This window comes from Phyllostomus hastatus, unplaced genomic scaffold, assembly GCF_019186645.2.
Source record: "Phyllostomus hastatus isolate PE091 unplaced genomic scaffold, TTU_PhHast_1.1 phas_scaffold_78, whole genome shotgun sequence".
NCBI lineage: Eukaryota > Metazoa > Chordata > Mammalia > Chiroptera > Phyllostomidae > Phyllostomus > Phyllostomus hastatus.
This window is the reverse complement of record NW_025334041.1, coordinates 66273873-66297368: the sequence shown is the minus strand read 5'-3', so window position 1 is coordinate 66297368 and position 23496 is coordinate 66273873. Positions and strand designations below refer to the sequence as shown.

General features: G+C 39.7%; 1 protein-coding gene across 2 annotated transcripts in view; it reads left to right on the top strand.

Annotated features, from left to right (window-relative positions):
- Positions 1-2779: 2779 nt before the first annotated feature.
- The window catches only part of TMEM131 (transmembrane protein 131), a 221560-nt gene continuing 200843 nt past the window's right edge, over positions 2780-23496 (top strand). Inside the window, exon 1 of one of the 2 annotated variants that reach the window (XM_045827146.1) lies at positions 2780-4251. In XM_045827146.1, coding sequence (XP_045683102.1) covers positions 4074-4251 — 178 coding nt within the window. In that variant the 5' untranslated portion in view covers positions 2780-4073. The remainder of the gene's footprint in view (positions 4252-23496) is intronic. The other variant, XM_045827145.1, reaches the window with a different exon arrangement.

Sequence of the window (23496 nt, the reverse complement as noted above, 5' to 3'; positions counted from 1 at the left end):
TAAAACAAAGGCTGAAACCCTGGTCTGAGAGTCATGTCTCTGCCTTGCCATTATCTTGGACAGGTATCTTAATCAATGGGCCTCAGTTTCCTTTTCTGTACCAATAATCACTACAACGTAACATTACTGAGCATGTGACATGTGCTGGATATTATTCAGTCCTTACAATGAGCCTTCAGTAGTCATTTCTACCATTTTTAAAAATATAAAACTATGGAAACTGAGATTTAGAGAGGCTGAGAAAGTTGCCCACAAGAGCTGGAGGTGGAGGGGACACTTGAGAAGCCAGCCTCAACTAAATATTTAAGGTCCACCCCTTCTTCTAAAATCCTATGGATTTTTGGTATGAAGTTATTTACAAGTAAAACCACATTGTCAAAAATATTTTCTCCAACAAAAAGAATAGTTCCTTTATTTGCAATTATATTTTCCATCATGTGACAGAACACATACTTTATAAAGATCAAGGACTCTGCTATGAATATTCCTTAGCCTGTGTACTAGCAAAGGGATTCAAAGCATTAAACCTTTGTGATAGAACACAGATGCTAACCATAATGTAGATTAACTCTAAAACATGAATATTACCCTTGAGAACTTGCACAGACTATTTCTTTGATGACATTTTTTCTTTTCTTTTTTTAAAGCTATTTTTAAATTAAATTTATTGGGGTGGCACTGGTTAATAAAATTATATAGGTTGCAAGTGCTCAATTTTGATACCTCATCTGTATATTGCATTGTATTCCCACCACCCAAAGTCAAATTTCCTTCCACCATATTTGGACCCTGTTTACCTTTTATTACCCCCACCCCTCTGTCCTCTGGTAATCACTATACTGTTGTCTGTGTCTATTCATCTTGTTTGTCTTGTTTGTTCATTTGTTGCTTTTTGTTTTATACCCAACAATTGAGTGAAATCACATGGTTCTTGACTTTTTTGCCAGACTTATTTGCTTACCTTGAATTATTCTCAAGAATAATTTATAGATTTATTTGTGGTTGTGAAGACATTTTTACCAGCCATATTATATAGTTTTAAAATACCAGACTTAAAATACCAAATTTAACTTGTTTTAAAATACCAGAAATTGAAGTCATGATGTTTAGACAAAGTAGAATTACTTTATGGAAAACACTACCCAGGTGTATGTGACAGCTAGGATACCTGTGTTTAGGCTGCCTGCCGTTAAACAGGCATCACACAAAACAGCCAATTTTTGATTCCTCATTTAGGAAACTCACACCAGGCTTGGCAGAGACAATTGTGTTTCTCCCACCTAGTCTTCATCTCAGCAGTGGTCATTATTTTACGGTCCTACATTATTAGTGTTTTAGTTGTTTTTCTTCATTTTTGGTCTCCATCTGAGCATCTTGAGTATATTATCCGCACCTTTACTGACCATTTCTGGCATTTTTACAGTTCCAAACAGTTAAATAATAAGTCTTCTAGAAGAGAAAAAATTAGAGAGGCACTGACGACTGTTGTGGACGATTTTAAATGGGAGGCTGAAATTTTGGTTTATTTCAACTTAGAATGTTTGCCATAAAACATTTCTTAAGAATGCTAGAAAGATCAATATAGGCCTGCAAAATGTGTCAGTCACTTCAAAAGAGAACTAGTAAATAAAACCATAGTTAATTCTAGCATCTAAATGCAATAGGCTTATTAGTAGAGGTGTATATGCATATGTGGTAGTAGTTATGGTCATTGATGAGGCCTTACTTAGTTCATGTGAATTTGGAAAATGCAAAGGAATCTAGTTTTGTTGAGGAATATGAGTTTTGAATAAAATGAAATCCACACAGGTATCAAGCTCAGCCCACCACCTCACAAGCTACTTTCTCATCCTATAGCATGAACCTGCCTGGGGTTTATTTGTCCAACACTAGGCTACAGCTACCAATTAAGTTGAACCATTATCAACCTGGGGCTGGAGAATTCTTTTTTTTTTCTTTTAAGAATAACATCAAGGGAAACTTACCAAGGAATATGGCACACAGCAGACAAAATGAGCAGGATATTCTGTACACTGAAGAAGATTGTCAATATTCTACATTTCTTCTCATTCACCTGATTGCTGTATTGGCTTTATTCATACTCTGAACTAGATGAAGGGACATAGAACTAAAAACAAATAAAAATCAGTTGAAGACGTTGAAAAGACTGGATACAGAAATTGGTAGAATGCAGAGTTGCCTTCATTTAATACTTTTTTTCTCCTTTGGTTTACTCTCCCTTATGGTATTTTGTACATGTCTGTCTTATTCACTAGATTTTAAGTTACCTTGAGGGGAAGGATTATGTCTTGCTGATCTTTATCTTTTGGTCTATGGATTCATGCATTCACCTCTCCATTCATTCATTCATATTCATTCCGTAAGTGTTACTGAGTGCTTAATATATTCTAGACGCTTGGGATATATCGGTGAACCAAAATAGATGGGGTTGAGTGGAAAACGGATAACAATACATAATGATTAAGTGAGTTATATAGTATTATAGAAAATGATTAAGTTTTATGGAACAAAGAAAAGTGAGCACAAGGTAAGGCGGATTGGGCCTTGATGGGGGTGTGGTGGGTACATTAAATTTCGATATTAACAGTGGTGATCAGAGTATGCCTCACCAAGAAGTTTCATACTCAGAAACAAAATTGCTTTTCAAAGTCACTAGGCTAAGGCCACTAAAAATAAATTTATAAATAAAATGAATTTAAGGGCTTTCCTAGGGTAGCACTTGGAGGTCCTTTTATAAATCTTTCTGAAATCTTATTTTCCTATGTAGTTTGTTCTAAGACATATTTTCCTACGTAGTTTGCTCTGGACTTAAAACCACAGTTACTGAAATAGTCTCTAAGTTAGGAGTTTGGGGGAAGCTACTAGGAAAAGACAGGCTCCCCCAAAGAATGTAAATTGTTTTGGAGAGAAGAGCCAAGTGCACGAAGAACCTCAGCCTAAGGGGGAAAGGGCATCCAAGGTGTATGGAGACTACAGAGGATGGCGTTTAATTTGGACCTCGAAGGAAATGTGTATAAACTGTCTTAAGATCACTTCAAGACAAAGTAAGACAGCAGGGCCACTGGACAGTTTTTCCAGAGAACAACCTGCCTCTCCCTCCAGGGTCACTATTACTTTATATATACACATAACAGTGAGCACAATCCAAAGCCAAGAAGGTTCCAGTAAGCGTTCCTGGATACGAAGTTGAATAGAGCAAGTCCCCTTCCCCCAGGAAGCGCCACCAGGCACAGAATCAGGCACCGGGTATTCCCCAAGGGGCTGAAAGTCGGAGATGCGACCATACAGAGTCACTGGAAAGGACTTTTTGCGCTGGGTCTTGAGGTCAGTAAGCGCACTCAGTCCTTTGGAAGGCTCTCGCACTGCAGTGCCAAAGATGCGGGAACCGGTCCCCGTGTCAAAGGCGCTGCCTTGCCTTCCGCAGCGCCCGTGGCCCCACCCCCACACCACGGCGGCTGCGCAGCGAGGCCCCCGGGTCTCCACGTGACCATCGTCACTGCCTCCGTGAGGCGTGCGCCGCCATCATAAGTCCTGGCGCCCGGTCCAGGGCTGCCTCCCTCCTCCGTCCTGCGGGACAGCGTGATGGGTTAGGGCTGCGCTGTCCCCGCTCTCCCTAGCTCGTGAAGCCGTGAGCCTCCGAGAGCCGAACGAGGACTTCGGACCCAGGGTGTCCCGGCGAAGAGCTAACGGGCGGGCCCACAGGTGACGGCACGGCGGAGGCGGTGCCCAGGGCCGTGCCCCGCCTCTCGCAGGCCAGCGTCCGGAACCCGTGGCCCGTGCCCGTTTTCAGAATGGCCGCCTGCCGTGCTTGACCCGCGGCCTATCCGCTTCGATTCCTCGCTGGAAATGCCGAGGCTGCGACCGTGACTGACAGACTCGCTCACACGCACGCACGGACCCAGACCCACACCCGGAGCCCCAGTCCTGGGCCCGGGGCCGCTCGTCCCCGGCGTCGCTGCCCGAGTCCGGACCACGGCTCCCGCGCCGCCACCGCCGCCTCGCCGAGAAGGGCCGCGCCGTACTTCGAGCGCGGCGGCCCCCGGCCGGCAGGGATGGGAAAGCAGGCTGGAGAAGCAGCAGGAGCCACCGCAGCTTCCACTTCCACCGGAGCCAGTCTGGAGCCCGCGGCTGGCCGCGGCAGGGGCCCGCGGAGCGCGGCCGCCGCCCTCCTGGGAGCGCTTCACCTGGTAATGACCCTCGTCGTGGCCGCGGCGCGGGCCGAGAAAGAAGGTGGGTGTCTTCGACCGGCGTCTCCCCGGCCCGGCGCTGTCACCGCGTCCTTGCGGAGGCCGCTGCCGGGCTGCGACCGGGAGGCAGGGCCGCGGCGCGATGCTCTGTCCGGTCGAAGTTGCTGGGTCGAGCCCTGTCCGGAGCCGCGATCTTGCGGTCCAGATGCCACCTCGCGGCTTTGGCCGCAACGAGTTGCTCTCGTCCGTGATTCCTTCGCCTTGTCCTCCCCCTGGTCTCCAGTCACTGCCATTTCAAAACTTCCTGACTTCTCGGATATTCTTGCCACTTAGCCCACTCTGTGATGGGGTAGGGGAGGATATGTATTTAGACTTGATTGCTGCTAATAGGCAAATTTTAGGACACTTTCTTATTTTGGTTGTGATTTTAATAACGGCGTGCAGACAGGGCTCACTTTCAAGTGCCGTAGTCAGAATAGCGAGACTAGTGGAAAGGCTTCAAAACCCAGCTTACATTTTATTTTGAATTTGCTCAAGCATTTCTAGAAGAAGAATCTTGTTTCTTCAGTTTCCCTCTTCAGTATCGCTTTGCAGTGTTGACGAATGTTTAGCTAACAGCTTTCTATATGTATATATAATACAGTTCTACTTAGCGTTCCAGTAAGCTATTGAAAGTCTGTTTACATTTTTTATTTTAACATACGTAATTGGATGTCATTATCTTCAACATGAAAGGCTTTAAAAACAAATGTCAAGTTTCTAGTTTGCAAACCTTTATCTATAATTTACAGTCAAGGGCTGGCCCCTATTTTAAAACCTCTTGTTAGTACTGTATAGCTGTAAACTGGTACTTTCACAGGGTTAAGCATTATTTTGTCACCTAGAAGCCCAAAACTATAATTTTGTCAATACTACCTGTTTTTGAGCCTATGGAAATGAGTCACAGAGCCTTTTTGAAGAAATCACTAAAAGTCAGTGTTTGTTAAAAAAATAAGCAAAACTTGTTAGTTTAGCTTTTGCTTCACACTGAACTGCCACGGCAAGAAAATTTGATGTTCCACTTTATGCTTTTTATTGTTATTTAAAGCACCAGCAGATGCAAACCAAGTTAATCTTAAAGTGCAAGTGTGCTTTCGTTTACTGTTTCTTTATTTTTGTTCAAAACATTACATTTCCTCATTTCACACTCTAAGCAATCTTAGTCTGGGTTAACATAGATGGAAATTATTCAAAGAATTGCTGTCTATAGAAAGGAGTAATTGATAGATACAAGTTTATTTCTGGAATAAAATACTGATGCTTTAGGACCAGCCAGGCCCAGTGTGGCTGGAGTTCATCATTGGTTACAGACCTGCAGTTAGTTGATTGTTCCTGTGTGTCCATGATGCCGGAGCAGTCTGGCATGTAGTTGGTGTCCAGGAAACCTAAAATAGTACAGTAATGTAATGGGCTTTTCTCCTTGAGTTCAGCATCGTCCTTGGCAGGTATTGCGTCCTTGCTTTTCTGTCCCTTTGCTTACCATGCACAGTGTCAGGCACACAGTAGACATTTGTTTGAATGAATGTCTTCCTGGGCCATCATTAGCACACGGAGTCTAGTAAAATATTAACTTTGTGTTATCCTGCTGCTTATTTTTCCAAGAGCCATTTTATATGCTAATTATTTGTAGAGTTAAGGAAACAAATCCCTTGTTTGAGAATGTGGGCCTAAATTATATTTGCTAATTTTCTACTTGTGTAGTTTATAAAAGTTTTAGTACACCTCTCTGATCCCCATAAATGTAAGGGTCAGGTGAGGGGAATGCTAGCCAGGGTATAAAGTTTGAAAAGATGTGGTTGAGTCAGTCAGTAGTCCTGACACAGTGAGACATCTTTTGTAGCCATGTTGTGTCTGTGTACACAGACTGTACAAATAAGCTGTTCAAGATATTGATGGTGATTATATTACTATAGAACATAGGCCTCTGCTCATCGTGAACAAACAGGTCTGGTTCATATTAAATATTCCTGAAGGTGGCTCCAGAAATGGGCTGTGCTTTCAACCTTCCTGCTGATCAAATTCTAGTATTGTTTTTGTTTGAGTAGCAGGAAAAATGAGATTGATTTTTCTCACATGATTGTGGTACTAGGAGTTTGACAACTGACGGGACACAAATACAGCACTTGCCCCAAAAAGATCTTGAGTTTTTTCAGCAGGTCTGGGCAGATTTTTAAAGGTAGTGAAGTTCTGTTTGTCCATAGATGCCGTAGGGATTCTTTTATGCTTATTAGTAACATAAACTAGTTTTCTTTTTCAAAGTTGAGATTCACCTGCAATTGTAATGATGGTTTTCCGGGTATTTTGTAAGTTTGTATAGTTTTCCTCCACTGCAGCAGAATTTCACCAAAAAATCTTTATAACATAATAAAACACATTGTCTCCTAAAGAAAACCAGCAGAAATAGCTAGATTACCTAATGCGGTTTTTCATGTTTGGATTAGATGTTGTTAATTTTTTAAAGTCAGAAACATGAGCCATTTATTGTCTTAACATTGTATATATCTTAACTGTATCTTAACATTCATCTTTACATGGGGTTGTGTTATCAGCAGCCCAGAGAAAAGGGACTTGGAAAATGTTTTGGCTGTACTCCGCAGTTTGTAAGGACTTTGTAAGAGTTGGCAGAGGTAGAAGTTACTATAATTACTACAAATAACTCATTTATGCTGGATTAGTATCAAGATTTTTCTTGAAGCTAGGATCTAGATGTTGAGAATTGTGAGAGTAGGGGTGTGTATGTGTAATGAAAATATATTGAAAATATGTAGCAAAAATATATATGTGTATACACTAAATGTATAATTTTAGTAGTATTTTTGACTTACAAATCAGCTCATTATAACCAGTGTGTAGGAACTTTAAAAAAAAAAGTGTCCTGTCATGTAATACAGTTCTTTTTTTTCCATCACCGTAAAGAACTCTATATTTCTAATACAGAAGCTACCACTATATGCTAGACTTAATAACTCCTGCCAAAGTTTGGCCAGTTTGTTTTAGGTAAAAATTGTTCCACTGTCTTCTGGCCTCCATACTCATTTTTTTTAAATTATATTTTTTATTACAGTGGCTATTTGGTATTATTTTAATTAGTTTCAGGTGTACAGAACAGTGGTTAGACAATCATCATTTACAAAGTGATCCCCCAATATTTCAAGTACCCCATTGGTACCATACTTAGTTATTACAATATTATTGGCTATATATTCTCAGTGTTCTACTTTACATCCTGTGACTATTTTGTACAAAACTTCTGAAATGGGTTTTTGAAAGGCATGGTTGTCTTTTAATTTATGATAAATAAAAAGGTCATTTTATTTGTCTAGTAAATAAACTTGGAGAAGTTTCAGGAGTATTGTTTTGGTCTGTGACAGTTTATATTTCAGTTTTGTTTTAAGCTGTATATGTGACAGAAGTGCAGGAGGAGGATACAGAGGTGTTTTATCTACAGAGCATGTGAACAAAGTGCTTAGAAATAAAGGCCAGAGGAGAGAGAGAAAAACTTAATTTGATTACATAATTTGTCTGAGGATCTAGAATTGATTAGGAGCAGTATTTACTTCTAATCAAATTACCACTTTATATAAGTGTAAGAATATTTTAAAAAGTGATTTTCTTAAGAGTGACCTGTTTTAATCCTTTGGGTGTAGAGTGGCTACTCTAATTTAGGGTCTAGTAAATAAAACATCATGTCATTAATATTGCTTAAAGCTGTTCACTACTGCCAGGAGCCTTGCCATCCTGTAGTTGGAAACAGTGTGTCCTCTCTTGCAGATGACTATTTCCTTAGCCTTGCAGGGCTCAGAGACACCAGCTAAAAAGATCAGCTTTGGTGAGTAGATGTAAAAATTATCTAATTTGTTGTCATCCAGAGTAGTAATAAGCCAAACTACTCTTGGGGAAAATGAAATCATTGATGGGTACTTGATATTTTAGAAATTCTCCTTCATCTGCGTGTGACTTGAGCATTCTGATTGTCCTTGCCAGATTGCCCAGAGGCTTGTTTTCCGTGGCTGCATTTTCCCTTGCCATCTGTTGTAGGCAGCATCAGACACTGTTGATAGCTGCGCCTTGGAACCTTTCTCCCATGGTTTCGGTGACTTTGTAGTTCTTGGTTATTATCCCGCCTTTGTCAGTCACTGTTCTCTAGGTGCCACGTGGATATCTTCCTCCATTTGCATTTCTAGCCATCAACACACTACACATGTCCAAAGCAGAATTATCTCATGCCACCTCCAGTTTCCCAGTTTTTAATATTAATGCCATGATTATTCTCTGCCACCTTGGTCTCATTTTTTATTCTGCCAGGCAACATCAATACCTGTTAACTATCTTGGTTAGCTCTCCTGCATCCTCCTGCCTGGGGCACTACAGTGGGCTCTCACCTCTCAGCTTTCTCCATTTCTCTTCCGTCCTGCGATCCCCTCTGAATTTGCATTATCTTTGTCATTCATCTGTCATTCATCTGAGCTTAATCGTGTATTGCTTAATTTAGCTACTTAAATTATTTTATGGGTGTCATTCTTTGCACAGACTAGGATTTCTATAGGGCAGAACATCTGTTAACATGAGCAGTTTATGCAGAGCAGGCCATTCAGTTTTAAATGAAGGTTTGCCTAAGACTTTATTCTCTCCTTACCAAACCCAAGACCTGGGTTGTGGGTCAAGAGTACATGTAAAACTGAACTTGGGTGCAAATATTATTAGGAATTCTGCTATAATTGGACATATGGTGGCACCACTCTTTTCTTCCCTACACGTTGCTTTCTCTTATAACTAAAATGAGTATTAGACACTACATAAACCATCACTTTTTTTTAACTTTTGGATTTTAAGATTTCTATTCTATTCCATTGATCTATTTTCTCTCTTATGCCTGTGCTGCACATTTTGATTACTGTAGTTTTGTTACATGTTTTGAAATCAGGAAGTGTGAGACCTCAAACTTCATTTTCTTTCAAGATTGTTTTGGCTATTTGGTGTTCTTTGAGATTCCATATGGATTTTTCTATTTATGCAAAAAATGCTGTTGTAGTTTTGGTAGGGATTGCATTGAACCTGAAGATTGCTTTGGGAAGTATAGACAGCATAACAATATTGTTTCCAATCCATGAACACGGAATGTCTTTCCATTTATTTGTGTTTTCTTTAATTTGTTTTAGCAGTGTTTATAATTTTCAATGTACAAGTCTTTCACCTCCTTGGTTATTATATTTTCCTAGAAATGTTATTCTTTTTGATGCTATTGTAAATCAGACCTGCATTTTTGAACAAATTATTTCAATCATTATATGGCACTAAGAATTGTGAACATGTAATTTTTGATAAAAGGAGCATACTCTATTAGAAACTATCACCCTGGCTGGTGTAGCTCAGTGGTCTGAGCATGGGCCTGTGAATCAAAGGGTCTGTGGATCAATTCCCAGTCAGAGCACATGCCTGGGTTGTGGGCTAGGTCCCCAACACAGGGTACGAGAGAGGCAACAACACATTGATGTTTCTTTTCTTCTCTTTCTCCTTCCCTTCCCCTCTTTCTAAAAATAAATAAATAAAATCTTTTTTAAAAAAAGAAACTATAAATTCTACATAAAATATTTCTTTAGATTATTTGCTTATAAAATTAAATGTACTTTAAGACTTCTTAAGTTCTAACATTTTATGACTTCTAAATCAGTTTTGACTGCAAAATGAAATGACAATTTAACTTTGGTTCTTAATTTTTTTTCTTTGTAGTTATAGTATTAGATTTGGATCAAAGTATATGCTAGTAAAAACTGTCTTAGCAGTTAGTACAGGGTGAAAAATAGCCTATGCCAAATCTACTGACACAAATTAATCAGCAGTTTGCATTCCATGGTATGACAAGGGCCCTACTTGGGTATTTGATTAGAGGGCTTTGTTGTGGACCACATGTCTTCTTGGACATTTTGGACAGGACTAAAGGTCCTGCAAGGAGATTTTCTTTTTGAGGAATGGTTAAATTACATGCAGGAGATTATCTAGGGAATTATTTATGCTACAAAGGTTCTCTCAAAACTTAGCTGTGTTTATAAAGAGTTTTGAGATGTGACTTAAGTATGTCATTCCAAAAGTTATTTGGTAGAGCTGCATATAAGAGTGTGCTTTTTCAAACTGGGCCACTTAAAAAATGCTTCTCTGAATTGGTTACTTGGGCTCATCTGAAGTTTTGCTCCTTGATTTGCAAATGGGGCATGAAATAGTTGTTATCAGTACCAAAAAGTACAATAATTTCTGTTTTCAGAGCCAGTGCAGTAGTAGCTGTGTTTCCCACTTACAGAAGTTACTTAGTATTTATAGCTCACTGGGGCTTCTCTTGGGTTATGGTTGCAGGAGAAAATGAGTTACTGAAAATTGTGCTAAAGACAGAAATCATAAGAGAAAAGTAGTTCAGATCTAATTTTATTGAGTCCTAGAAATTCTTATAAATAGAAAATAATTTTTGAATATTGTCATCCCCTTCCCAACTGTGTCCAGGTTTATTTATACTTACATAGGATCATGAGCTTCTGGAGGTTAAGGACTAGGTCATGTTCTTCTTGTCCCTACCATTTTAAGGAAGGGTTCAGCACATTGAGTTCAGTTTTGGTAGGAGAAGCAATTAAAGAACTAGAATAAGAAAAATATTTCTGGAATGATACTATTTATCCAAATTTTAGTTTTTACCATTTCAGGAATATATTTTGTAGGCAGTTATTGCCTATATTGGTACACCTATAATTACTGTTCTTGATCGTGATGACTACTGTTTACCATATACTGCCTTCATGTTGCTTGAACCCTGGGCTAATTGTTTTGCATGCCTTGTCTTATTTAATTCTTACATTGGCCCTACATGGAGTGACAATCCTCCTTTCCTCACCCCCAAATCAGCTTGTTCTTGGCCACAATTCCTCTATGGCTGTCAGTACTGCTGGGAGGTGCTTGTTTGTGATAGTATAGTACACAATTTTAATCTCTAGTGAAATTAGATACTATAATATATGTTTTTCCTGTGCATACAACGTAGCATGTTCTTGTCTATCTTGTTTTTATTCCCTGTGAGCCCTAAAGTTATTTTTGAAGAAAATTTAAAGTTCCCTTACTTACATCATTCCACTGTCTTGCTTTATTTCAGCTTCTTTCTCTGATTTGTCACGTTGTCTTCTGTCCCTCTCATCATCTGCCTCCCTCTTATAAAGACCACTGTGATTGCATGTTCTATGCCCCACAATACATTATTATTTTTGTTTAAACTGTCAGTGATTTTTAAAAAAACAGATTTTAAAGAGATTTACGTTGTGTGTGTATGTGTGTATTGTTTATATAATTAACATGTAGTTACCATTTCTGGTGATTTTCATTCTTTTGTATATTCATATTTCCACCTGGTATTTTCTTATGCTTGGAAGATTTCCTTTAATATTTCTTATAAGTATGTATCTGCCAAGAAGGAATCATTTCAGCTTTTATATATCTGAAATAGTCTTTATGCTGCCTTTGTTTTATTAGAAGATATTTTTTCTATAGGTTGATATGTTTTAATTTTTTTAATACTTTAGAGATGTTATCTTTACTGTCTTCTCCCTTGCATTGTTTCTCATGAGAAATTTGATGTCATCTTTATATTTGTCCCTCTGTATGTAACATCTTTTTTTCTCTTCATCCTTTTAAGATTTTCTGGCTGTTACTTATTTTGAGCAATTTGATTTGGTGCTTCTAGGTATAGTTTTTTTTTATTTTTTTGTTTAGGGTTTATTAAATTTCTTGGATCTATGAATTTATATTTTCCGTGAAGTTTAGGAAATTTTCAGCTATCATTTCTTTAAGTATTTTTCCAGTGGTTCTCTCCCCAACTCCAATTTGGAGGCTGCAGTTATCCATGTATTAGGCAGCTTGTAGTTGCTCTTACAGTTCACTGTACTGTTTAGTTTTTGCAATTTTTTCTGTGCATTTCATTTTATATAGGCCCTATTGTTTTGCCTTCAGATTTCTTAATCTTTTCTTTTGTGATGTCTAATCTCCATTAATCTCATTCAGGGTATTTCTCATCTCACAGATTGTAGTTTTTCTAGAAGTATGATTTCAGTCTTTTTTATATCTTTTATTTCTTAATTTTTTGAACATATAGAACATATTTATAATACCTTTTTATTGGGGTATTAGCTAATTTTAACATCTGTGCCGACTCTGGGGCTGGTTTCAATTGAATATTCTCTTCATGTATTCTTACCTTTTCTTCTTTAATTTTTTTCCCTCTTAACTGAATCTAGAAAGAGGGGAAGGGAAGTAGGAGAGGAAGAGAACCATCTATGTGAGATAGAAGCATTGATCAGTTGCCTCTTGCACGCACCCTAACCAGAGACTGAACCTGCAAACCAGGCATGTACGTGCCCTGACCAGGAATTGAACCATCAATCTTTTGGTTTGCAAGACAACACCCAGCCAACTCAGCCACACTGGCCAGGGCTTTTCTTTACCTTTATGTATGTCTACTAGTCTTTAATTGGATGCCAGACATCGTGAGTTTTACTTTGTTAGATGCTGTATTTTTGTATTCCCAAAATATTGTTGAGCTTTGTTCTAAGATTCAGTTAAGTTTCTTGAAAGCAGTTTGATCTTTTTTGGATCTTGCTTCTAAGATTTGTTATGTGGGTATAGACCAGTGCTCAGTATAGGACTAATTGTTCCCCACAGCTAAAACAAGACCTTCTGAACACTCTATCCAAAATCCAAGTTTGACTGGTGGGAACAGGCTCTGTGTGAGCCTGGCTGTGTGCGAATACTAGGCACCACCCTTAATTTTTTTCAGTGGTTCTTTCCCAAGCCAAGGTAGTCAACCATATGTGCCGATCACTACCTAATCTCCAGGATTGTCTGTGCAGCTCTCTTTTTCTGGTATCCTATCCTATGAACTCTCACTGCCTTGGTTTCCTCTCGGCTCTCAGCTCTGTCTCATCAATTCAGAGAGTCCACCAGGCTCCATCACAGTTTCCCCTCCCTGTACTCTTGCCTAATAATTCAAGGCAGTAAACTGGGAGATCATAGGGCTCACCTTATTTGTTTCCCATCTTTTAGGGAGTGTTGTCCTTTACTGACTATTTAGGGTTCGAAAACTATCACTTCATTTATTTTGTTTGAGTGTTTCATTGTTTCAAGTCAGAAGGTACATAGAGTCCCTGTTATTCCATTGTGCCCAGGAGCAGAAATCGATATACCTGTATCGTTTATTATTCTTCAGTATGACCAGTGTTGTTACTTCAGGTATTATTTGCAAACATCTTGCTACAGAACAATTTTGGTAATTAATATTAGGTAGGATGGTTTATTCATTTCCTGTTGCTACTATAACAAACAAACTTAGTGGCTTAAAAACATCACTAATTTACTATGTTACAGTTCTGGAGATCAGAAATCTGACATGGATTCCAAGAGCTAAATGAAGGTGTTGGGATGGCTTTGTCCTTTCTGTAGGCTCTAGGGGAAAATGTTTGAAAAGACTTTTCAAACTTCTAGAGATCTCTCACATTTCCTTGGCTTGTGGCCCCTTCCTCCATCTTCAAAGCCAGCGACATCTGGCCAAGTTGTTACACAGCCATCTTTCTGGTCTTCCCTTTTCTGCTTCTTTCCTCCACTTTTAAGGATATTGAGCCCACCCTGATAATCCAGAATAATCTCTTAAAGTCAGCTGATTACAACCTTAATTCCATCTGCAATCTTAATTCCTTTTTTGCCTGGTGAACTAACATATTCACAGGTTCCTGAGATTAGGACCTGGACATCTAGTGGGTGGAGGGAGGTCTTTTTGCTAGCCACAGGTAAATGGCTTTCACCACCCTTCTACTCAGATGTTTGTCGTTCTTCCTACAGTGAAGAAAAATGATCTTTTAAAGACTTTCCTCTAAACCTACACACATTAAAAATATTAGAAATAATGAACTCTGTAAACCCATACTTTTAAGAAATGTGTTATTATAGCTTATCTCTCATACATAATGTATGGGGGTAGTTTGGTTTCATTATGGAGATAGATGCAATTCTGATGGTAATTGTTATAGATTACAAAATTGTGATTTGAGAATTTTCATCCTATTGTTATCTGGCAATCTGTAGAAACTACTCAAGTTTATGTTAGGTAGCCAAGGTGGCTAAGAAAGGACCAGGAACCAAAAAGGTCCAGTTAAGGACTTTTACTCAAGGCAGGACACTGGGATCAGTTGGGCTGAGTCCAAGCAGACTACAGTGGCAAGGGAAAAGGGTAGAAGGGTCTTTAAGGGTGTGTAGACCCCTGGGGAGGGTGGGTCCCCCTGCTGATCTGCCCCAGGTGTCCTAGGTACCGGTGTTTGCAAGACAAAACAGTGTCCTCTGATCAGGGATGGTGGACAGGGCAACAGAAAGTCTAGGCGACTTATGGGCCTTTTTTCTGGGAAAAGCTTGAGGGAGAGAGAAAGGGCAGTGAGGATTCAACTGGTTTCCAGCAGGATACCCATGACTATGTCTCAGTTGCTTTTGATAATGGGGAATCTTGTGCTCAGGTATATAGCTGGCATACTTTTGTTCCAGCTTAGGTAGTGGCTTAGATCCTCTATGTCCCAGAAGATTCTAACAGTTTGTGAAGTCGATTTATTGCTACAAATGTAATTTTAGGTAGGTGTCAATGTACCTTATATTTCAATAATTTTTCTTCTTAAAATCATATAATAGTATCTTCCCCTCACTCACTCACTTACCACAGTTACCTTTACCTTATGTGCTTTGTCACTTTTTATCAAGTGGAGTAGCTGGTCACTCCTTGTGTGTGTTCTTTTCTTGTCATGCCTTCAGCAGTGTCTACTCCCATATGTCAACAATTTCAGTGTTCTTTGACAAGTGTCAGTGTTGTAGACTCATGATTTTTCTCCCTGTCCTTTACCCACAATTCTTTGAGAAGGGTTGTGTGTACTTAATATTGATAGAAGAACATGTACAACAGCTCTGAGTGATTTTCACATTGCCTTCCACAGCTGCCTTTCTATTGTATTTGATTCCCACCTTCCTCATATGTCTAAGTAAGTGTCGATAGAATTCTTGGGTAATTGTTCAATACAGTATTTCCTCATACTATTTAAGCCAGAAGTTAGTGTATAAAACAAATAATAATGCAAAATGGTAATGCAGATTTTAATCACTGCCCCTCCCCCCCTCACACACACATTACACAAAACAAACCAGGCTTTTATATCTGCAAGCACAGTTGAAGGTCAGTAGGGCCAGTTTTTAGGTCACACAGACAAGCCAGTGGAATTTTTAATAAATTCTCCCGCTTTTCTGACATACCCCACCCCCACCCAGGTGAAAGTGCATTAAATGTGTACAGCATGGGAGTCAGGTAAGAAGTTGGCCAAAGCAGTCAGCACTTTGTCCCTGTTGCAGGAAGAGGCCCCAGGATATCACCCTTCTGTGGCCACATTTCTGGGACCTAGACTGATTGGCTGAGCACCTTTTTTTCCACTTGGCTGGTCTCTGCCTGGGGTCTGGTGCCTGGTAAATAGACAAGGTCAAGGCTTTGTAGATGGATGACTTTTCTTCACATACTAGTTTATCATTTACCAGCTGTGTATGTCCTTGGGACAAATTATTTGTGGACTTTTCTAGCTATAAAATGGGCATACATGTGTTTAGTAGAGTTGTTTAACACTTTATATGTATACCCAAATGTTAGTTTTCGGTATCTTTTCTTTTTTTCTCTGAGCTTTTTTTTTTTTGCTTCTGTCTCTACTTATATCTTCCCATCCCTTTCATCCAGAGAAAGAAACTGTGCCTGGAGCTTTTGTCTGTTGGATCAGCCCTTAATACCCCCCTGCTCCCTAGTAGGCATTTGCTTGGGAACAAGGGAAGTCTAAGGATACACCCCAAAGAGGTAGTCATTCCTTTAAGGTGTTGTATTTTATTTTAATAATATATGCAAATTTTGCATTGTATTCCATGCTGATTTCACTTGGAAACCAATATTTCCTAGGTGGATCCCCCTGGAAGAAACCTGAGGATTTCCTACTTCTAGTTCACAGGGCACATTCCTGGAAACCATTCTTCACTGGCTTCAGCAGCATTATTACAGTCATTCTCACTCAGCAGGGAGGATGCAGTGGAACGACACCAGGGTCTTTGTATGCTGAGGGTTCCCTGCACAATTCAGCATCAGAAAGGTTGTTGTGAAAGGTAATGAGGGAAAATTAGAGAACTGGAGGGCTTTGAATTACTTATGGTAGCACCAGGTAGTCCAGTGTTGTCCACAGGCCCCTTTGGAAGTGGAAGCGTGGGGTGGGTACCAGCTACTTGTGGGAGAAAATGTTAGGTTTTCATTTCAAGATTCTGTTTCTGTAGATCCTACTGCATCTGCTTTGTTTTTTATCTTATTTGAGTGGTTCGTCTGCAGTGATATTATTAATAATCTTCACCAGATGGATGTATAGATGTTTCTGAATCATTGCAAAATGAGTGCTCCAAGACCTGGAATAACAGTCTAGGTAGAGGAGTACCAGCACAGAAAGGTACATTCGAGGATATCAGAGAAGGCTGAAAGTGTCATTAGATTCTGAAAAGGAAATTTTTTCAAAAACATACGGTGGGCATTTGGGTGTCTGCAGACAGGGGAGGAAATAACAGGCTAGCAGAGAGAGTCCGTCGGAAGGATTTGGGTGGAATGGGGGGCAGGGGAGAGGCAGAAAGACTTAAACCAGGTGGGCTAGGTCTAAGGCATGGAGGAAACTGCTGATAAAACAATTGTCTTTTTAAACCTTCACCTCCACCCCCACCCCCAGAGTATCTTTAAGGATCTGGACTTAACATATGCACTATGTACTGGGTGATTTCTGTACCTTTGTACAGTTGAAAATGAAAGTCTTAACTTACACCTGCTGCATAGTCCTAACACATCAAGAAATTGTACTTTAGTGAGTTAAGTCAAATAATTAACTAACATAAGTGATGTCATATCTTCTAAGCCAGGAGTCCCCAACCTCCAGGCTGCTGAACAGTACCACTCTGGGCCTGTTAGGAACCAGGCTGTACAGCAGGAGGTGAGCTTGAATGTAATGCACTTGAATCACCCCCAAAACCATCCACCTCCCCCATCCTTGGAAAAATTGTCTTTTATGAAACCAGTCTCCGGTGCCAAAAAGGTTGGGCACTGCTGCTCTAAGGCTGTGCCTTAAAAAACTGACTTGGGTAGTGAGTTGGGGAAGGAGTCTCATCCCCCACTGATAGCAGCCAGGGAGCTGCTTATTGCCAGGTCTCTGTCTTCCCCATTCAAAGATAAGTGGAAGCTGCTGGAAGTCACTCTTGCTTTACGTGGCATACTTTCTGAAGATTTATGTTTTGTCTCAGTATCTCCCTGCCGAGGGTGGAATTTGTTCTCAGAGGTCTCGGGGAGATAGGAGTGCCCACTATTACCTGCATTATGCCTGGTAACAACAAATGCTCAGTAAATCTTGACTCAATTGTAAATTGAATGACACACCATCAGGCTGGTTCATGACCATCTCTGTTTTTACCTCAGAACTTTGTGTTGGTTTCTTAAACTCTTAATATTTAAAACATTAAAACACCACATTGATTGTTTTTTTTTTAAAAACATAGACCCTCCAAGCCCTGAGAACTGAGACCCTTAAGAACTGAGGTGTGACTATCTGGTAATCACACCTCAGTTCTTATTTGGTCACCAGAGAAGGCTAAACACTGGCAAGTTAATTCATTAATTTTTATTTACTAGGCCTTATATCCCAGCCTGTGTCTACAAGATAAAGCACAGTTCTGGCCTTGCAGGAGTCTCCAGTACAGCTGGGGGAGCAGGCCTGCAGACAGGCACTGAGGTACAGGTTATGATGGTTGCCAGGATTGTGGACAGGGCTCTCTGTGTACTAGAGGTTTGGGGAGCAGAAGACCGTAGCTGGTAACAGTGAGAAGACATTCACTGTGATCCAGTCAGTGTACAAATTTCTTTCCAAGACCATTCCAAAATGTTTAGATTTCAATAAAGCCTTTGGGGTCCATAAGTAAGGAAGCCCATTTGTAAACTGACTTAACTCAGAGTAAGTAACCCATTTTTGGGTCTTGGTCTTGACATTCTATCTTTATTATGATGTGTTTTAAAAGGGAGTTTAAATTATTTTTTTACTCCTCTCATCTTCCTACTTTAAAAAAAAAACCCCTAAAAAAAATGGTGTAAGACATCCTAGGAAGATATTTTATGTGAGAAGACAGTGTGGTTTGATAACAAGAAAAGCTTTGAGGCACTCATACTTACTGGCTCTGTGACCTTGAATAAGTTACTTAGGCTGAGAGTCTGTTTTCTCTTAGACTAAAGGAGAATAAAATATTTTATGGAGTAAAACTTTTTCATATTTTAAACTTTTGCTTCCAGAGTGCTTAATCCATCTGCCATCATCTTTTCTCCTTCAGCATCAACTTTCTTGAAAAATTTCCCATTGTAAGCTTGGATTAGCGAGTATACCGTTTTTAATTATAGGCAATTTATTAATTGGCAATTTATTAATTGCCTATTAAAATTCCTTATTTTAGCCCTGGCTGGCGTAGCTCAGTGGATTGAGCGCTGGCTGGGAACTAAAGTGTCCCAGGTTCTATTCCCAGCCAGGGTACATTCCTGGGTTGCAGGCCATAACCCCCAGCAACCGCACATTGATGTTCTCTCTTTCTCTCTCTCTCTCCCCCTCCCCCACTCCCTTCCCTCCCTAAAAATGGATGAATAAAATCTTAAAAAAAAAAAATTCCTTATTTTCATGTGATCTTTATGCTTTGATCTTATTTCCTTCTCCTTTCTGCAGATTGTATCCAGGGAATTTAAATAAATGGAACCCTCTCAAACCTTCGATTTTATAGTCACATATGAGTAAATTTAACAGTGTGCTGTTTTTTTAAGTATATTTTATTGATTATGTTATTACAGTTGTCCCATTATTTTCTCCACTTTATTCCCCTCTGCCCTGCACACCACTTCCTACCAGCATTTGTGCTCCACCCCCGCCTCCCTTAGTTCATGTCCATGGGTCTTACATATACGTTCTTTGGCTTCTCTGTTTCTATACTATTCTTAACCTCCCCCTGTCTATTTTGTACCTACCATTTATGCTTCTTATTCTGTGTACTTTTTCCTCCAGTCTCCCTCCTCCCCCTCTCCACAGATAACCATCCATGTGATCTCCATTTCTGTGATTCTGAAACCAAAAAAGACACTGGAGTTCGAGCTGCCTGTCACTACCGAACCCAATAAGCATTGACAACAATTGAATCTTCATGGGTGCTTTATTCAGATGGCCAGTGATCTGAGAAGATGGTAGTTTCGTACCCTAACAGACCATCTTCCCTTCTCTTTCCAGGCCAGGGTTTTTATATCAGGGAATAAACAAGGTGCAGTGAGGGGTTTTGAAATCCAGGAAGGGTCAGGTAGAAGAAACTGCAACATTCCTGTCCTGGCAGTTAGCTGTTCCAAGGGGCAGGTGGTCATTTGCCCCTCCCTGACACAAAATGGCCCAGATGCCTCCACTCGTCCCCAGGTGGTTATCTTTAGCAGTGTCCCAGAAGGTTGGCTATTTTCCCAGGAGCCAGGATGGGCTTTATCTGTAGTTTCTGAAACAAAAGCTTTAACATATGCATTACTTACTGGGCTTATAACTTTTTACCTTAAATTAAAATTTTCCAACTTTTGAGTCCCTGTCAGTTCTGTTCCTGTTCTAGTTGTTTGCTTAGTTTGTTTTTGTCTTTGTTTTAGGTTCAGTTGTTGATAGTTATGAGTTTGTTGTCATTTTACTGTTCATAGTTTTGATCTTTTTCTTAAGTCCCTTTAACATTTCATATAATAAGGGCTATGATGAACTCCTTTAACTTGACCTTATCTGGGGAACACTTTATCTGCCCTTCCATTCTAAATGATAGCTTTGCTGGATAGAGTAATTTTCAGTGTAGGTCCTTGCCTTTCGTGACTTTGAATACTTCTTTCCAGCCCCTTCTTGGCTGCAAGGTTTCTTTTGAGCAATCAGCCGATAGTCTTATGGGCACTCCTTTGTAGGTAACTGTCTCCTTTCCTCTTGCTGCTTTTAAGATTCTCCCCTGGTCTTTATTCTTTGGTAATGTAATTATGATGTGCCTTGGTGTGTTTTTCCTTGGGTCCAACTTCTTTGGGAATCTCTGAGCTTCTTGGACTTCCTGGAAGTCTGTTTCCTTGCCAGATTGGGAAAGTTCTGCTTCATTATGTTTTCAGTTTCTTGGTCTTCCTCTTCTTCTTCTGGAACCCCTAAGATTTGGATGTTGGAACATTTAAAGTTGTCCTGCTGGTTCCTAAGCCCCTCCTCTTTTTTTTTTTTTTTTTTTTGAATTCCTGTTTCTTCATTCTGTTCTGGTTGAATGTTTATTTCTTCCTTCTGCTCCAAATCGTTGATTTGAGTCTTAGTTTTCTTCCCTTTACTATTAGCTCCCTATATATTTTTCTTTATTTCACTTTTCATAGCCTTCACCTTTTCCTCTATTTTGTGACCATACTCAACCATTTCTGTGAGCATCCTGATTACCAGTGTTTTGAACTGTGCATCTGATAGGTTGGCTGTCTCTTCATTGCTTAGTTCTTATTTTTAGAGTTTTGATCTGTTCTTTCATTTTGGGCCATATTTCTTTGAGCACACCTGTTATGTTGTAAGGGGTGGAGCCTTAGGTATTCACCAGGACAAGACAACCCATGCCACTGCGTAGTGGTACCATATGTGGGGGGAGGGGTCAGAGAAGGAACAGTGCTCCTTGCTCTGCTCTCTTCTGGCTTTCAGTCACTTCCCCCACTATCCACAAGCAAATTGGGCCTTTCCGGTCCTGATTCCTGGGTGGGCGGACTTGTGTATATTCTGGGACCCTGTGGGTCTCTTCAACAGACTCTGCTGTGAGGCTGGGAGTTTCTCCCACTGCCGCAACCTCTACAGAATTTTACATCCAGAGGTTTTTAAGGCTTTCTTTTCCTGCACTGGAATCCTGGGTTGCATGGGGAGTCTCACTTCCCAGTTGTTTCTCCTGGTTTATCTGCACACAACTGTGATACCGCCAGGTGCTGCCTTGCCTGTGTCCTCTCCGCCCTGGATGCGTGTCTCTGCCCCTTGTACCAGTCTGGATGAATATTTCTTTTTTAACTCCTTAGTTGTTAGACTTCCATATAGTTCAGTTGTTGTTCAATGGCAGTTCTGGGGTTTTTTTGTTGTTTTGCTTTTAAATTTGCTGTCCTCCTTTTGGTTGTGAGAGGAGGCAGTGTATCTACCTACGCCTCCATCTTGGCCTGAAGTCCAACACTGTACTTCTTTAAGTTACACTTCCTGTTCTCTGTCAGTGCGCATCTCTTATGCAGTCAGTATTTATTGAGCTCACTGCTGGGCTTTGGGAACATGTTTGAATAAGACATGGTCATTAGCTTCCAAGAATTTCTTATTAGAGAGACAGGCATAAACAAATAATTACAATGCTGGGTTAAAGATGTATATCAAGGTGGGAGTGAGGTTGACTGTATAAATAAATCTTTTTTGGTCAGCTTATATAATGGAGAGAACAATGCTAGTGGGACATAAGGTCTGAATCCATATAACCCAGATTTATAGCACGTTAAAATACTGCTCCATAGTTCCATTCAACCCACCTCTACTACCCATGTAATAATTGTGCCTTTTTCTGTGTGGAGGGCAGGTATGACTGAATTGAAGCCTGTGAGCCCTGAGAAAAGTTTGATCAGAGTAGGCTCAAGTTTCCCTGATAAGTTATCAGTCTTGTCCTCTTGCATGAAAAGCCTGGCTGCCTATCTCCTCTGGAGACTAGACATACAGCTAGTGTGAAATACCACCTTGATTGTGATCTTGAGCAGGTTAGCTAGTCCTCATGCCTCAGCTTCCTGATATGTTTTAATGGGGATAACAGGAGTTACCTCCCTTCTAGGGTTGGTGTGAGAACAGAATTAGATCATCTGTAGGATTTGGCATATGGTAAGTGCTAGATTAGTGCTAGCTCTTGTTGTTACATATTCATAGTACATTTCAGTCCAGACCACTCGTGTAATATCCAGCTAGCCAGATTGCATTTCTTCTCAGTTGGACTAGACCAACTCCTTGTCTGAAGTAATTCTATGTATTCAGCTCAGCAGACATTTACTGAGGATCAAGGAACCTGTCAGACACTGGGTTGGTTATTGAGGCCTCAGAGATGAATAGGAGGTAATCTTGTCCTCAAATAGTTTGTGCTTTCTATTTGTATTGAACTCTTTTAAGATCAGGACACTTAAATGATTAGATTTGAAAAGTTGAATAAATAAGAAAAATTAGAAAAGAGTTCTCTTTTAAAGTAAAAAATCAGGTTAAGTAAAATTTCCTTTTCCAGACCTTATTAACCATTCCAGAAAGACTTCATCTGAGTTTCGTGCCAGACCCTATGCAGCTTTAATGTTCAAATTATTGTGCTGGCCAAAAAGTTTGTTTAGTTTTTTTCCAGTAGAGCTTAGTTGTCTTGAACTTCATTCGAAACAATTTTGTTAGATTGTATTGTGACAGCTGTCATATCAGCAGGCATTAAAAAAAAATAAAAATCGGTGAATTTTTGTGCAGCCATTTTAACATCGAAGATGGAAGGATATATTGCAACATTTTTGCTGTATTATGCTTTATTATTTCAAGAAAGGTAAAAATACAACAAATGCACAAAAAGATTTGTACAGTGTTTGGAGAAGGGGCTGTGACTTATCAAATGTGTCAAAAGTAGTTTGAGAAGTTTCTTAGTACTATTGACATTTTGGGCAATTTGGGGCTGTCTTATGCATTGGAGGAAGGTGTTTAGCAGCACCCCTGGCCTCTATTGCTAGAGCCAATAGCAGGAGATAGCCAACATACTGAAAATATCCAAATCAATCAAGTTATTGGTGAAAATGAAAAATGCATCTTTTATTTTATGGAAAAACCATACAGACTTTTCGTCTAACCCAATAAGTTACAGTGAGTAGAAAGTACATGTGTGAAGCTTACGTGTTAAGTGTATACATTGTCAGCCTTAGTAATCAGACAGTTTAACATTAGGTATCAATGATGGAAATTTGTTTTATGGCAAAGAAAAACACCATACATGCCCCTATCAAATTAATGATGACAATTTAAATTAAAAATTAAATTTGATAATCTCATGTAAAGTTTTTAATTTCTAATTTTGGTTTTGATTATTTTTTTTAGGTTCTGCTCACTTTAGTTTATTG